The 17,755-nt window shown below is 42.5% G+C and overlaps 1 protein-coding gene across 5 annotated transcripts in view; it reads right to left on the reverse strand.

The window, feature by feature from the left end:
• LOC125454670 (parkin coregulated gene protein homolog) overlaps positions 1–17,755 on the reverse strand; it is a 304,227-nt gene that overhangs the window by 110,015 nt on the left and 176,457 nt on the right. For all 5 annotated transcript variants that reach the window (XM_048535690.2, XM_048535692.2, XM_048535691.2 and 2 more), the window contains one exon: positions 2,183–2,354. In XM_048535690.2, coding sequence (XP_048391647.1) covers positions 2,183–2,354 — 172 coding nt within the window. The remainder of the gene's footprint in view (positions 1–2,182; positions 2,355–17,755) is intronic.

Raw genomic sequence — 17,755 nt, forward strand, 5'->3', positions numbered from 1 at the left:
ACTGATTTGAGGAAAAATTTCTTCTCTCAGATCCTATTGAATCGCAAACTAAACAGGTTACTCGTGTTCCTGTTTCAATGGTCTTCAATGACTGAATTCCACTTACTCCTTGATTGTATTAGCCCATGTCTGTGCACCGAGAGACAGAGCATTGTTGCCAAAGTTGCAGTTTCCTGCGATTTACCCATTACCTGCATGTGATGCAGCAGCTCTCCACCTTACACTCTAGTCCATGGAGCAGTGTTGGGATAATGACCTGCAATGTTATATTTCTATCTAGACAGAGATTCTCACACAGAAATGATAAGTACAAAAGTGAGAATGTAAAGTATCACTCATGCCACCAATATGCCCTCAGAAGCTCATCTTCTTTCTTTCTCTATCAGTTTGTCTCGAGTGTAGGCTTGAGTTTGACAGATGGTGGAGGATGCCTATCCTACAGTGAAGTCCATTGCCCTTGGAAGTCTGGTTGGGCTGCTAGTGTTCAGATGGCCTAGGCAAGCTAAGCGTGTCCTTGTCAGAAATAAGTGCACCTTTCTTGGCTTGAAATTGCACTGGGCTGATGGTGATAGGCAGACTGGAGGTGAAAGGCCCGTCCATCTTACAGTATCCTGTCAGGAGACTTAACGGCCTACCTGTAGTTCGCTGCTGGCTGGGTGCATACTGGTTCCCTTGTGAAGAAGGGGCACCTTGATGGAGGTCAAGGTCCCTCTTCTCCCTGTGACCTTGCCATTGCTGTCAAGAATAGCTAGGGTGGTGAATTGTGGGTCTGTGTGCATATCCCACAGACTCTTGAGATTGTTGGACCTAGCTCTCAGACAGGCAGGCAATTGCATGCAAGAGAAATAGAATCTTCTCCAGCAGAGTCCAAGATCCTTCTCTAATAGAGAGTGAGGAGTCGAAGGATGCACATGCTACCACCTGTTTTGGCCCTTTCAGTGTTGCTATGGGTTGTTTACTCCTGGAATGAGAGCAGGGTGGAGGTAATATGGTGAACAGTGTGAAATGGAAGAGGTAGTATGGTTGGTATTGCTGTTGCAGGTGAGGTAGGGTGTTGAGGTGTCCTGAGTGAGTGAGTATGATTAGTCGGGGGTTTTGGTGGATGATAGAGAATACAGTATGCTACATGCAGTGATGAGAGTGATAGAGTCATGAGTCTTGTGGGAGGTGGATGCAGTAGCTGAGATAGAGTGAGTGTGAGTTTGCAGATAGGAGAGGGTTATCCACCTTCTTCCTGTACTGCAGGGTGCTTCTCTGAACCATGGAGACCACAAAGTCATGGATGGCAACTTCCATCCGGGCTGGCAGATGGTGTGTTGTTCTCTAGTTATTCTGGGGAAAGAGGGCAGCCCTTCTCTGCACCATCCCCTCAACCAGGATGTCCAGATCCCTATCCATGAAGAAGGTCTCCAATTTTCCATTGTCTGCCATGTCCAAGGCCAGTGTGTTCTGTTGTGTAGAGTTGCTCTGGGATGCCAGAACTTAACAAGGCATATCATAGTGTTCTAAAGATGGTACAGGAATCAGGCACCTGGGATATGCAACACTAATGAATACTTCCAGCTAAAATTAGTGGGAGAATTGGATTCACATTGGATGAGAGGGGTGTCATAAGGTTGGGATTAGTTATTAAAAAGGTATCATTGGGGCCAAAGTGTAAGAAAATTAGCTAGGCCTCATGGAGAGAATCCTTCAATGAAACTCATTGAAATTACACTTGACCAAAAAGTCATTTGATGTAGCCCTCTGTCTTCCCAATATGCAGAGAGGCATAATTAAAATACAAGTTAACCCAGGTTGCTCTTGCATACCATCTAGTGGGCAGTAGCATTAGGGATTTGGAGGCAGCCAGGGTCACACCATTTCAGTTTGGGAAATGTATAAACTTGGGAATAAACAGAAAGAAGTAAACAAATACTATTAGAGCAGTATTTTAACTGCAATTATTAAAATTGTATGTCCAAATTAAATTCAGTATAATTTATTGTTTCTTTACATGAAATGTTTTGTTTTTTGGAAGAAAACTATTTTAAAAATCCCATTCAAACTAGCATATCTAGCTCTACTGATCAGCCCCCACATGTTGCACCAACAAGCTTTTCCCTAATTTTTCTGATGACACATAAAATAATAGTGTCATTAACAAGAGAGATACAAAAAACTCTAACATTCAGAACCTTACTTTTTATTGGGATGATTAGCTGGGGGATAACTGGAAGAATCTTCATGCCACCGTGTTCTAGCATGTCATGTATTCCTTGCCGCGCAAAGAAATCATATGGGTGTGCAGTATCACAGAGACCATCAAAGAACAGAGGCAGATAATGATGATAGTCTAATTTCTCAATCTCCACCTGAAAGAAAACAATGAAACCTTAAATTTGTGTTTTCTTATAACAATTAATAAGACTAATAAAACTTTTAATTTTAGGGGCTATTTTTGAGTTACATTTGTTCCAATACAGCTTTTTTGAAAAAGTAAACTAAGTGGTGTATGGGATTTAATGATCCTGCTTGGCAAGTCCCAGTTCGTGAAAGGTGCTGTCTTATTGGGTGAAAGGGTACAAGGTCAAGATCAAGTCTAGCAGAATGAGGTTTCCTAAGTGTCAACTAAAGGCCACTTAAAGCCTTCATTCCAACCTATATACAGCACTCAGCAGCAGGGGCAGGGAACACCATTTGGAGAGGCTAGCCTGCAAATCCTGTCGGATTTTCCAGCATTCAGTCAGGGCCCCTCATTCGTTAGTACACTATGAATAATCATAATGTCAAAAAATCTGCGATCATGAAGATCACCCTGGACAGGACGCATCCTCTGCTCTTATCTTCAGCACCATCTCCCAACCATGATCCTCATTCTGTCAACACTTACCTCTCTCCAGGGATCCACTGTTCATCCCTGCTGAAGGATCCATTGTAGTGTTGGAAGTGGCCACTCCTTTTAGAGGTGATGTGAATATATGAAATAAAAGAAGTAGACCAATTTGGTCCCTCAAGCCTGTTTCACCATTCAAAAATATCATGGCTGTTATGTTCGTGTTTCAAACTGTCTACTCTCAATAAGCAGTGATTCCAGGCTGAACAAGAATCTATTACTTTCTGAGGCAGAGAGTTCCAAAGTTGTATGACTCTCTTAAAGAAAAAAAGAATTCTCCCATCTCTGTTCTGAAAGTGAAATCCCTCATTTTAAAACTGTGTCTCTTAGGTTTGGACTGATGCACAAGAGAAAACATCCTTTCCACTTCCAGCTTGTGAAAACCATTCAGGATCTTAATCACTTCAATCAAGTTATCCCTCACTCTTTTAAACCCCAATGGAAACAAGCCCAGCCTGTCCAATTTATCCTCATAAGACAGCCCACTCATTAATCTGGTGAACCTCCTCTGAACAGGCTCCAAAGCATTTACATCCTTCCTTACGCAAATGGAGCAAACTGCATACAGTGTTTGTGTGTATTGGAAGGCTGTCAATCTTTGATTAGCCAAAGCCCCTCAGGAGTGGTATTTCCTCATGCCTAATTAGACAGGAGGCCTAACACTTCACAGGTAAATGACAGATTGGAATACTTGCCAGAGAACTGGACTCTCACCAGTTCTCCAAATATTGAGTGAGACCCTATATTAAATCCTGGCTGATGTTATCGTAATATCCATTCAATCAAAATCTCTAATTATCAACCTTTTGCTAAACTGCTCAATGGACCTATTTACTATTGGCTAAATGTTGCATGATGGCACATCCAGTAGCAAAGAGTCATTGTTGATACATTTTGGACCAGAATTTAAAACACTGAATATTGCTATGAAGTGAAAAATTAGAACAAGAGTAGATAATTCAGCCTCTCAAACTTCTTTTATCATTCAATTTGGTCATGGTTCATTGATACCAAACTCCAATTGCTCAAATTTGATCTACAATCCTTTGATAGTTTTACCAAATAAAAATATGTCAACCTCAGTCTTGAAAATTTCAGATATCTGATTCACTTTGTGTGAACAAGTGTTCTGAATTCGTTAATGGCTTAATTCTAAACTTAGGATTTGCCCCTTTGTCCTGATTCATCCAGAAAAGGAGTTTCATTTCCTACTTTATCAAATCCATTGATGACTTTAAACACCACAGTTAGATTATCCATCAATTTCCTATGCTAAAGGGGATGCAAGCCACATTTGTGCAATTTGTCCATATAATTTACCCTCTTACCCTTTTAACCTCTCATTTTTCTTCAAACTCCCACTAAAACAAATACATTCTTTCTGAGGTGTTGTACCCAACATTGAGTACCTGCAGAAAAAAACAGGAATTGCTGGAGAAACTCAGCAGGTCTGCTATCATCAGCCGAAAGAATCTGAAGAATCTTACAAAGGGTCACTGGACTTGAAACATTAACTCTGTTTTTTCACTACAGATGCTGTCAGAGCTGCTGAGTTTCTTCAGCAATTTCTGGTTTTGTTTCAGATCTCCAGCATGTATAGTTCTTCGCTTTATTTTATTTTGTTTTATGCCTGAAGCGTAGAATCCGTTGAATTATCTTTGGTTTAAAGACCAATGTTAATTTAGTTGCAGTAATTATATATTGTATCTGTGCAATAGTTTTAAGTGATTTTTGTATGTTCAGATTCAGATTTCTCTGCTTTTCTGCAAATTATAATTTTTCACCATTAACAGAAATTCCAACCTGTTTACGATGAATTCTTTTCCACATTCTCTTCACCCACCATGGACATCTCTTCATGTCCATTTGTTTCATATCTTTGATGCATCCACATTTTACCTTTCCATTCTCTTTCACTCATACCTTTATTTAAAAAAATTAACATCATGTGATGTCTTTTCCAATATTTTTGTATTCTTTTATCTTGCCTATTATTTCCTTTGCTTGAACATGTTGCTGTCCCAAACTATTAATTCATGATTGTCTTTTCAATTTTTATGCTCGCTGCATATTTAATAATTTTGTGCACTTGAGTTTGAAGGATTGTAGAGATAGTTTTTTTTTGGTTAAAGGCAAATGAAAAGAGACTTTGGGACTTTTTAACATGCCATTTCTTGGAAAGCACATGGTTGCAGATAACTGCTGGTCCTGGTTGGTTGAGCTCCACTTCAGGGAAAATATCTGACTGGTTTTATTACTTGATTTATGGCCGTTCTGTTTGAACATTGTTTTGTAGATGTTAGGAAGGGGAGGTAAAATCCCTCAGATAATTAAAATCGAAACACAATAATTAAACTCGAAACATCCAGATAAGCTCCGCTCACCTTGCTTAATCTGTTAAACTATTATGGAGATGGGAGGTTAAATGAAAAAAAAATCCTGACAGTCACTTTATAGCTAATGAACAACAATTTATTTATTTAACCCTAACAGTGAAGAAATTAACAGAACTACTACCAAACCGAACAATTCCTGCCCAACTCCAAACTATTCACTAACAGTACAAAATTCTACTGGAATGCTGTTCAAATAAACACAAGACCTACTATACAAAACCCAATTAATAAGACAACAATAAATTTAAACTTAATCTCTCCAAGTTTGCACAAACTGTGCCTTCTGGAAGACTCTGCCTTCTCCAGCATTTCTTCTGTTGATCTCAAGTCACAAACGTTTTTCTCTGCTGATCTTGCTGTCATGTACGTTATCTCTATAATTTATTCTGTGAGGACTCTGAGCTGAAAAAAACTCATGGGGGTTACCTTTGATTAATTAGATGGTGCATTTTTTAAAGACTGCTTAATGTATTTTTTTCGTGAGACTCAAATTTATTCCTTAGATGACGAATCTGCTTTCATTTAGGTGGCTGTTGACTCTCCCCAATTTTCCAAATACCCTCATTTTTATATCCTTGATGGCCCATCCATTTTCTTACAACATGATTGGTTTCTAGGTGGTCAACACAATCAGATTCAAATTTGATAGATTTTTAGTATCTAAAAGCTTGGTTTAAATTGATTGGCTAAATTTGAAAAGACTTGTTGTCTTGGTAAAAATGCTGCTTGGCTGTTAAATACAAAATGTTTCAATTCACTTTAAGCTGCTGTTCAGGCATCCATTTTAACCAAAAGAAAGCACATCTTCTGAAGGGACAACGCAATGTTCTCCCCCATTTGACAATTTTACAATTTTACGCACACTAACTTTGCCACAGTAGATTTGGAGGTGGTTTTGAATTTTCAAAAACAGATAAAAATAACATAAAACTGCAGCTGCTGGAAATTGGAAATAGAAATAGAAAATGCTAGAGAAACTCAACAGGTCTGGCATTGTCTATGGAGTGAGACACAGAGTTAACATTTTAACTCCAATGACCAAAAAAGAAGCATGAGATTCAAAATGTTAACTGTTTTTTTCTCCACAGATGCAGCCAGGCCTGCTGAGTTCATCCAGCATTTTCCGTTTTTATTTCCCATTTCAGGTCTCCAGTTCTGGAAAAATCCTTGCTGAGAAACTGGTCTGAAATCTTACTGACCTCGAGACAAGTGTCAATTCTGATTTTCCTGATTAAACTGCATGTGCAAGGATGTCAAAATTATCTATCTGTATTGTTGACACCTGTCTACAGATGTCAGAAGATCAGATTGACTGCCATCTGAACATTTCAAATCTTATTCTTTTTGTCTTCAAGAGATAAAACTTATTGTCCAAAGTTGTTTTTTTACTCAAAGTCAATTCTTGTATACTGAGAAATTTACATTTCTCATCTTAACCATTGTGTCTGTGTTTGAATTATTAAGATGGGTAAGCATTTTCATTTACATATTACCAACTAAGTAATTAAACAAAACTAATCAGTCATTGAAAGATAGTAGGAACTGCTGATGCTGAAGAATCTGAGATAACAAGGTGTAGAGCTGGATGAACACAGCAGGCCAAGCAGCATCAGAGGAGCGGGAAAGCTGGCGTTTTGGGTCTAGACCCTTCTTCAGAAAACAATGACTTCTCTCTGAAGAAAGGTCCAGACTTGAAACGTCAGCTTTCCTGCTCCTCTGATGCGGCTTGGCCTGCTGCGTTCATCAAGCTCTATACCTTGTTATCTTTAATCAGTCAAGGAGTAAGTTTTGTTTTACAAAAAATCCTTAATTTTGTCTTATGAAAGAAATGTTTGATAGATCTTTTTCTTTTAAGTCTAATAAAAACAAAGCATAAAATATCAGGAACCAGATGAGTCAATTACATTCATGTTGAGGCCCATGGAATAGTGAAACTACAGAAAGGCAGTGCTCTCCCCCAGTCCTCATCAGAACAAATTTGATATTACCTTTTCTCCATTTATTGAGTATTATTGTTCAACTATATAAGTGGAAGTTTTGCCTTTTAGGACATGCTGTCACTGTGCCATTTCAGTATTTTATCAAATACCTCCTTGAATGCATTCCAGAGTTGTTTTAAAAAGCATTTACAATAACGATGGCACTCAATTCACTGTGGTTTGATTTCCATCTTTTTGAAGGCTGTTTTGAAGAATCTTAAAATATTGGTTTGTGACTATTGCTCCTTCTGCTCAAACCTACCATCAATGATCAATCATATTGTAATCACTGTTTGCAAGATGTTCTTGACAACTATGTTGATGCCTGATTCTGGTTCTTTACTTATTATTAATCTAATGCTGTCTTATTGGTTCTTTAACATTATGGGTTCAAATTGTGATGCACATAGTTGCACCATTTCATGTGACTCATGATGCCAGCTGCATGCATTATGACCTTTGAACTGTTCTATTGAGAAAAAGATGTATTTTCTGCTTGCATCAACTATGTTAATTTGACTAAAGTAACACTAACAATTCAAATTTGAACAATGAATGTTTAGAAAACAAGGTATTGTTCACCAAGGCAAAAAAAAGCATCAAGCTGAAAAATGGAATATGCATGAGTGTTAATTATGTGGCCATGTCGCTATAATTATTTATTTGATTTATTTAATGTCATGTGTGTCTTGTTGCAGTGCCGCCCCCCCCCCCCCCCCCCCCCACCCCCCGTCCCCCGAAAAACTTAGAATAAAAAAGCAGAAAAAGAAGAAATAAAGACAGTGGCCAACTTTACAGTTCTTCTTGTGTCATAGGCCTGGTGGCCAGGCATGAGTCTCCTTCACCGCATGAAAGTTGCCAGTCTTTAGAGCCATCTTGTCTTCACTGACACCCTTGCCACAATGATTCCTTGTTAGACCTTGCTAATGCAGACGCCACCAATGCTGCTGGGTACTGCCCTGGCCCAAATGTGATTGTGGCCCTGCCATGAGTCTGCTTCAGGCCCATCTCATTGATGCAGCCACTGCTGACATCACTGGGTCTCATACTCGGCCAACTCACCTCTGCTGCCCTTTCCATGAATCTGTGCTGGAAGTTGATGTTGTTGGGAACCCAAACCCACCTCCAGCACCACTGCCATGAGTTCAACTGCTGGATCTACCCGAGTCTGTGCTGCCATGCCCAGCTGTTGATGCCACAAACCTTGCTGTAGGCAGCCCATGATATGGGCAATAAGCTCCTCCGTGGTTCCTCGCTCAGTCCTTCTCACTGCTGTTCTACTGAGTGTCATTTTATACTTTTTTGTGAGATGCTGTTTGAGGTTCTCATGGTTCCTAATGAACACAACGCTATTTTCCTCATCCCCACCTGCACCACTAATGCCTCCAGATTCGCAAGCAACACTCTACAATACTGTGATAATAAAATGTGAGGCTGGATGAACACAGCAGGCCAAGCAGCATCTCAGGAGCACAAAAGCTGACGTTTCGGGCCTAGACCCTTCATCAGAGAGGGGGATGGGGGGAGGGAACTGGAATAAATAGGGAGAGAGGGGGAGGCGGACCGAAGATGGAGAGTAAAGAAGATAGGTGGAGAGGGTGTAGGTGGGGAGGTAGGGAGGGGATAGGTCAGTCCAGGGAAGACGGACAGGTCAAGGAGGTGGGATGAGGTTGGTAGGTAGCTGGGGGTGCGGCTTGGGGTGGGAGGAAGGGATGGGTGAGAGGAAGAACCGGTTAGGGAGGCAGAGACAGGTTGGACTGGTTTTGGGATGCAGTGGGTGGGGGGGAAGAGCTGGGCTGGTTGTGTGGTGCAGTGGGGGGAGGGGATGAACTGGGCTGGTTTAGGGATGCGGTGGGGGAAGGGGAGATTTTGAAACTGGTGAAGTCCACATTGATACCATATGGCTGCAGGGTTCCCAGGCGGAATATGAGTTGCTGTTCCTGCAACCTTCGGGTGGCATCATTGTGGCAGTGCAGGAGGCCCATGATGGACATGTCATCAAGAGAATGGGAGGGGGAGTGGAAATGGTTCGCGACTGGGAGGTGCAGTTGTTTGTTGCGAACTGAGCGGAGGTGTTCTGCAAAGCGGTCCCCAAGCCTCCGCTTGGTTTCCCCAATGTAGAGAAAGCCGCACCGGGTACAGTGGATGCAGTATACCACATTGGCAGATGTGCAGGTGAACCTCTGCTTAATGTGGAATGTCATCTTGGGGCCTGGGATGGGGGTGAGGGAGGAGGTGTGGGGACAAGTGTAGCATTTCCTGCGGTTGCAGGGGAAGGTGCCGGGTGTGGTGGGGTTGGAGGGCAGTGTGGAGCGAACAAGGGAGTCACGGAGAGAGTGGTCTCTCCGGAAAGCAGACAGGGGTGGGGATGGAAAAATGTCTTGGGTGGTGGGGTCGGATTGTAAATGGCGGAAGTGTCGGAGGATAATGCGTTGTATCCGGAGGTTGGTGGGGTGGTGTGTGAGAACGAGGGGGATCCTCTTGGGGCGGTTGTGGCGGGGGCGGGGTGTGAGGGATGTGTCGCGGGAAATGCGGGAGACGCGGTCAAGGGCGTTCTCAATCACCGTGGGGGGGAAGTTGCGGTCCTTAAAGAACTTGGACATCTGGGATGTGCGGGAGTGGAATGTCTTATCGTGGGAGCAGATGCGGCGGAGGCGGAGGAATTGGGAATAGGGGATGGAATTTTTGCAGGAGGGTGGGTGGGAGGAGGTGTATTCTAGGTAGCCAAGGGTGGCGCAGTGGTAGTATGGCGTACTGACCTCTACATCGCCGAGGCCAGACGCCAACTCTCCGACACCACCTCCTACCGCCTCCTCGATCATGACCCCACACCCGAGCACCAAATCATCATCTCCAACACCATTCATGACCTCATCACCTCAGGGGACCCCCCACCCACAGCCTCCAACCTCATTGTTCCCCAACCCCGCACGGCCCGTTTCTATCTCCTTCCCAAAATCCACAAACCTGCCTGCCCTGGTCGACCCATCGTCTCAGCCTGCTCCTGCCCCACCGAACTCATCTCCACCTATCTGGACTCCATTTTCTCCCCTTTGGTCCAGGAACTCCCCACCTATGTCCGTGACACCACCCACGCCCTCCACCTCCTCCAGGACTTCCAATTCCCTGGCCCCCAACACCTCATATTCACCATGGACGTCCAGTCCCTGTACACCTGCATTCCGCATGGAGATGGCCTCAAGGCCCTCCGCTTCTTCCTTTCCCGCAGGCCCGACCAGGCCCCCTCCACCGACACTCTCATCCGCCTAGCGGAACTCGTCCTCACACTCAACAACTTCTCTTTTGACACCTCCCACTTCCTACAGACTAAGGGGGTGGCCATGGGCACCCGCATGGGCCCCAGCTATGCATGCCTCTTTGTAGGTTACGTGGAACAGTCCCTCTTCCGCACCTACACAGGCCCCAAACCCCACCTCTTCCTCCGGTACATTGATGACTGTATCGGCGCCGCCTCTTGCTCCCCAGAGGAGCTCGAACAGTTCATCCACTTCACCAACACCTTCCACCCCAACCTTCAGTTCACCTGGGCCATCTCCAGCACATCCCTCACCTTCCTGGACCTCTCAGTCTCCATCTCGGGCAACCAGCTTGTAACTGATGTCCATTTCAAGCCCACCGACTCCCACAGCTACCTAGAATACACCTCCTCCCACCCACCCTCCTGCAAAAATTCCATCCCCTATTCCCAATTCCTCCGCCTCCGCCGCATCTGCTCCCACGATAAGACATTCCACTCCCGCACATCCCAGATGTCCAAGTTCTTTAAGGACCGCAACTTCCCCCCCACGGTGATTGAGAACGCCCTTGACCGCGTCTCCCGCATTTCCCGCGACACATCCCTCACACCCCGCCCCCGCCACAACCGCCCCAAGAGGATCCCCCTCGTTCTCACACACCACCCCACCAACCTCCGGATACAACGCATTATCCTCCGACACTTCCGCCATTTACAATCCGACCCCACCACCCAAGACATTTTTCCATCCCCACCCCTGTCTGCTTTCCGGAGAGACCACTCTCTCCGTGACTCCCTTGTTCGCTCCACACTGCCCTCCAACCCCACCACACCCGGCACCTTCCCCTGCAACCGCAGGAAATGCTACACTTGTCCCCACACCTCCTCCCTCACCCCCATCCCAGGCCCCAAGATGACATTCCACATTAAGCAGAGGTTCACCTGCACATCTGCCAATGTGGTATACTGCATCCACTGTACCCGGTGCGGCTTTCTCTACATTGGGGAAACCAAGCGGAGGCTTGGGGACCGCTTTGCAGAACACCTCCGCTCAGTTCGCAACAAACAACTGCACCTCCCAGTCGCGAACCATTTCCACTCCCCCTCCCATTCTCTTGATGACATGTCCATCATGGGCCTCCTGCACTGCCACAATGATGCCACCCGAAGGTTGCAGGAACAGCAACTCATATTCCGCCTGGGAACCCTGCAGCCATATGGTATCAATGTGGACTTCACCAGTTTCAAAATCTCCCCTTCCCCCACTGCATCCCTAAACCAGCCCAGTTCATCCCCTCCCCCCACTGCACCACACAACCAGCCCAGCTCTTCCCCCCCACCCACTGCATCCCAAAACCAGTCCAACCTGTCTCTGCCTCCCTAACCGGTTCTTCCTCTCACCCATCCCTTCCTCCCACCCCAAGCCGCACCCCCAGCTACCTACCAACCTCATCCCACCTCCTTGACCTGTCCGTCTTCCCTGGACTGACCTATCCCCTCCCTACCTCCCCACCTACACCCTCTCCACCTATCTTCTTTACTCTCCATCTTCGGTCCGCCTCCCCCTCTCTCCCTATTTATTCCAGTTCCCTCCCCCCATCCCCCTCTCTGATGAAGGGTCTAGGCCCGAAACGTCAGCTTTTGTGCTCCTGAGATGCTGCTTGGCCTGCTGTGTTCATCCAGCCTCACATTTTATTATCTTGGAATCTCCAGCATCTGCAGTTCCCATTATCTCTCCCCACTCTACAATACTGTCATGGTCTACTCTTCAATAATTCGTATTGCAATGATATTTTTGAATTGCTTCATTTAGTCTGATTTTGAAAGAATTTGGCTTTCGTTGTCTATCTTAAATTCAATCAGCATGGTCAGGTCATGAGTGGTGGCCCCCGAGCCCAAGCACCAGGTTTGCTCAGACTTTAGCCCATTGTCCATTGTACATTCTAGAAATTTATTACCTTCATTACTTGTGTTGTTTAACTTCTCCAATTTGTGAAAATTAAAGTCTCTAATAATAACAGCATTGTTTCGGATACATACTTCTGTGATTTCTATGTCGATACATTTTCCCACAAGTTCATTGTAATAGTGATGGAGGTCTATAGAAAACATCAAACATTGTCTTAAGTTATTTTTGCTGTTCTCTCATTCTACCATTTCCAATGCTTGTTCACACTTGTTGAAATTCTTTCTCTTCACGATTATGGTTATTATTGCAATCAAAATTGCCATTCTTTCTTTTTTCCCAATTTCCCAGTGATTCTTGTGATCTTCTAGTCAGGAATACTTGGCTTCCATTCTTTCCCCGCTTGTAACAACAACTGCATATCTTTTAAGTCAAATTTATGCTTCCAGATCATTTGTTTTATTTCCTATGCTACATGTATCCATACATCAAACTCTTCTTTTATTTATTGTACATTAGTTATTTTCTGGTTCCAGAATAATGAAAGTTGATTATCAGATGAATACAATTTTCTTCCATTTTGGTACTTCTAATGTACTTAATTTAATTAACATTTTCCTCCAACTTATTTACTTTCAATGCATTTACTTTTTATCACTTCTTGAAAGCTGCTAATTATGTTTCATTTATTAGTTTTTATTTTTTAACTTCAATAATTCTTTATTTTAATGGTGTTAGGGAAAGATTAAAGAATGGAAGCTTTCAAGCCTTGCCTAATTCACTTTCCACATCTAACTTATGTTTTAAAACTATTAACTTTGTTCCCAGTTTACTTTGTTAGCAGCTCAGTCTGCAGCATTCTTCTCTGCTTGAGTTCCATGGAAATTCATTTCACATGTGGCTTGCCTGAACATTAATAGTGTCTGACACTTAAATTACATTTGAAGAAAAAAGCCTTGTTGCCAATCAGTGAGGAAATTATGTTGCATTTATCTTAAAATCATGCAACACTAATGAAGAAAAAAGATTTGCTCAAGAATTAGTTTTCTAAGTTGCTAAATCTATTGAGCAGGACAAAGTGGAAATGCTGAGACTGAGAAATCCATGATGGTAGAATGGAGAACAAGAAGCAGACTGGTACCAGTAAACTAGGAGATGGCCGCAGGGATATATAGCTGGGGAACATCAGAATTCATGCAGGGATTTGAAGGTGGGAATAAGAATCTGAAATTTTATGGAAGGCTCAAATGGGATAGGATGATAAATGGAGCTGTAGAGAATGACATTAATCCAGAAAAGTGTGAAATTATCCACTTTGGTAAGAAAAACACAAATCAAAATTGGTTCTTAAATGGTGAGAGATTGGGAAATGTTGACATCCAAGGAACTAAGACGCTCTTGTTCCTGAGTCACTGAAAGCTAATACACAGGTGCAGTAAGAAATTAGGAAGGCAAATGATACGTGGCTTTTACTATAATCAGAATTAAGTACATGAGTAAAGTCTTTATGCAATTGTATTGAACCGTTGTGATTTCACATCTGGAGCACTGTCCAATTCTGATCTCAATACCTAAGGACAAATACATGCCATATAGGGAGTACAATAACATTTCAACAGACCAATTCCTGGTTGTTTTACAGGGAGAGATTAAGGAGACTGGGCCTGTGTCCTCTAAAGTTTAGAAGCATGAGAAGTGATCTCATTAAAACCTACAAAATTCTTACAGGGCTCGATGGGGCAGATGGAGGAAAGATGTTTCCCCTGGCTGAGGTGGGGCTGTTGAGAATCAAGGGACACAGTTTCAGAGTAAATGCCAAACAAAACATTTGGGACTGAAATGAGGAGGGTTTTCATCACTCTGAGGATGGAGAATCTCTGGATTTCTTTAGTCCCGAGGCTGTGGAGGGTCAGTCATTGAACAGAGAGAAAGGCAGACAGATTTCTAGATATTCAAGACATTGAGACATATTGGTAAAGTGCAGGAAAATGGAGAAGTGGCAGAATGTTCAATTGAGGCAAATATGCCAGTTCCCTTCAGTTCTGCTCTGTTTGCTGATGTTATGCATCAATATTTCCTGCATGACAAGAATGTTAGCAATTATTCGATAAGGTTCCCCACAGTAGGCTACTGTACAAAATGCGGAGGAATGGGATTGTGGGAGACATATAAGATGATCAGAGGATTAGATAGGGTGGATAGTGAGAGCCTTTTTCCTCGGATGGCAATGGCTAGCACAAGGGGACATAGCTTTAAACTGAGGGGTGATAGATTTAGGACAGATGTCAGAGGTAGGTTCTTTACTCAGAGAGTAGTAAGGGCGTGGACTGCCCTGCCTGCAACAGTAGTAGGCTCACCAATTTTAAGGGCATTTAAGTGGTCATTAGATAAACATACGGATGATAATGGATTACTGTAGGTTAGATGGTCTTCAGTTTGGTTTTACAGGTCGGCGCAACATCGAGGGCCAAAGGGCCTGTACTGCGCTGTAATGTTCTATGTTCTATGTTCTATATCGCAATTTCTTTTGGGTAATTGATCTATGTGAAAGCAGGCAAAGGTGAATATGAAGCTGACGGTATTGGTGAATGAAAGTAAAATGTAGCATCTGAGTACTGATTCTAATGGGTGAGTGATGGAAGTGTCGTGCATTAAGCAAAGCAGGAGTTTGGTGGAGTGATGATAATGACGATTGATTCACTGACCTTAACTAACCATGCAACATCATTAAATTTCATGGGGCATTGCTGCTAGCTTTCAGGAGATCATCTAGAATTAACCTTCTGTTCTCATTTCTCTCCAAGGGTTTGCACGAGTGCCTCCTGGCCACTCTTCCACATCTTCTGACATTGAATTTTATGATTTCTCATGCAGTAAGAGAAACCCTTGGACTCCTGTCTCTACTTTGTTACTTCCTGTGGTGTTTTGTAGCCATTTCCTCCACAGACTGTCATTCACAACTTCTGTACGAAGAGTGCACAAACCCAGCTAAGAGGGAAGACTGCCTTTCAAATGTGAATGCTGCATTCTAAGATCATCACACTGTATGATATCTTTTGAAAGACAGCCAGTCAGTAGCAGGATTTTCACTCAGCTACACGCTATGCTAAAATGTTTAAAATTGGATGAAATTTACATGCTGTCTGCCTCAATTTCAAGCCTTGCATGGGCACGGATGAAACTTTTAGGAAAATATCCTAGCTTTCAGCAGCAGATGGGCTGAAGAAGAGATGGAGAATGAAACAATGGTGCAGAAATAGAAATAGGCTGCCTTTATAATACTGCAAACTCAATTCAGGATCAAATAAGATATTGATGGTGTTTACAAATTTATTCATCCTGTGAGAGTAGAAAGCAAGGCAGATGGAATTGGTGGCATTGGTGCAAAGTCTGAATTGATTAGTGAAGATGGAGACTTCAGTCCACAATTACTTGGAGGAAATGACATTTTACCCAAACCTACAGGCCTATAGTGATGGGTGAGTAGTCAGGACTCAGGTGTACATGTAACAGCTGATTGCACATCAGTGTTTGATATCAAGGAGCAGATGTAGACAGGGATGAGGAAGGAAACAAAGATAGGCTGTTGCAAAACTCTAGACTGAGCAGATTGAAGAAAAATCATTGCTGAAGATGATTTGATTGCAGTGATAGGCAACAGGGGGAAAAAAGTGCAATTCTGGTTAACTGGATTAGCAAAGATGTTGGCAAAGGATGGCCACATTGGCTATGTCAAAGGCTATACAAAAAAAGAAAAGAACCAAGAAAGATTATGTGCTACGCCCACAATATTGAGAAGATTGGTACCATCCAGGTCAAAAGTAGTCTGCTTGATTAGCATCCCATCCATTATTTTAAACATTCACTCTAACACTACACAACAAACCTTCAGCAAGTCTACCGTAGGCCTTCGCTGAGGCTTCCTCAACAACATTTTTCAAACTTGTGATCTTATAAACTTGGAAGAACATTGACACATGGCACATAGAAACACCACGACTTGCAAGTTTCCTGCCAATCCATATATCTTCCAAATTTAGAAATATACATTGCAAGAATTGCAGCAATTCAATTGACAATTAGTGATACATAGGTAATGCCCAAGCCCTACAAGTGAATAAGAAACATTAAAGTAATATACATATAGCTATGTATTTCATCTTGGAAAAGGCCCTGGGAAAAGGCAGGAGTGAGTATAACTCCTTAACGCAACAACCTCCTCCACCTGAAAATTTGCGCTCTGCCCACACATGGGAGTTAAACAAAAATCTCTGATTTTGGGAAGGCAGACCATACCAGACTTCGTGTGAGGGTTCATCTATTGTGCCAGCTGTTAAATTGAATAGATTTCTGTTTATTTGACTGACATACTTTAGCTTCTTTTCCTTGACCTCATGCTTCATGTTAGCTAAAAACTTTATTATGATATCACTGAGGTAACTGAGGATATTGCTTCTATAACACTCAATGCAAATTGATCTAGAAAGCACTGCTGGGTTAAAATTTAAATGGAGAAAAACCTGCCAGCCCAATGGAAAGTACTAATTATTTTCAATATAAATGAGTTTTGTTGTCCATGATATTTGAAGTAACTCACACATAGTAACCAGTAAAAATGCAGATTGTAAGATTGCCAAGAAATAAACCTATTAGCTTTGATTAATTATTTAACTCCTATTGAAAACCTCAGTATGATTCAGCCAGATTGGTATCTGTTTCATTATAACCGCAATTCCCAGGAGTCTACCTTTGAGATGGTTCCTTCGTTTATGACTTTACAACATAAACTTTGATTTAAATAGAGTCCATTAGCACAGGAGAAATGGCAGACAAAATGCAATTATTAAGCTACGAATTTTGGTGAAATACTAACCTTTGACACAATCATAGTCCATGTTTTGAGGAAAACAAAGTTACTTTAAATGGGAGCAAGGAGAGAGAGTTTTGGGAGAATGACCATGTGGCAAGGTGGAAGACTGAAGAATTACATAAGGTTTGGCAATCGGTGTTTTATGAAGCAGGTAACAAGTGTAGTTTCACAGTTTCAGACTGAGAAATTGAACAAGGGCTCTGGAGATCAGGTTGCACTAAAATAACAAACAAGTAATGCCGTTTCAAAGTTGAAGTGGGAGATCTAATATCCAGCTTCATATGCAGTTACAGAGATAGCAGCAATTTCAAAAAATCATACTTGAAACTACAGGAGAATAGGACAACCTTTGGTCTTTGAGCCTGATCAGCTAAGTGTTTGATTTTAAGACTTTTAAGGTTCTTGCAAAGATTTTTAGCTTGGGACGTGGATGAGGTTGTTGATTTGCTTGCCGAGTTGGCTGGTTTTTGTAC

This window comes from Stegostoma tigrinum, chromosome 9 (genome assembly GCF_030684315.1).
Source record: "Stegostoma tigrinum isolate sSteTig4 chromosome 9, sSteTig4.hap1, whole genome shotgun sequence".
NCBI classification, from domain to species: Eukaryota; Metazoa; Chordata; class Chondrichthyes; order Orectolobiformes; family Stegostomatidae; genus Stegostoma; species Stegostoma tigrinum.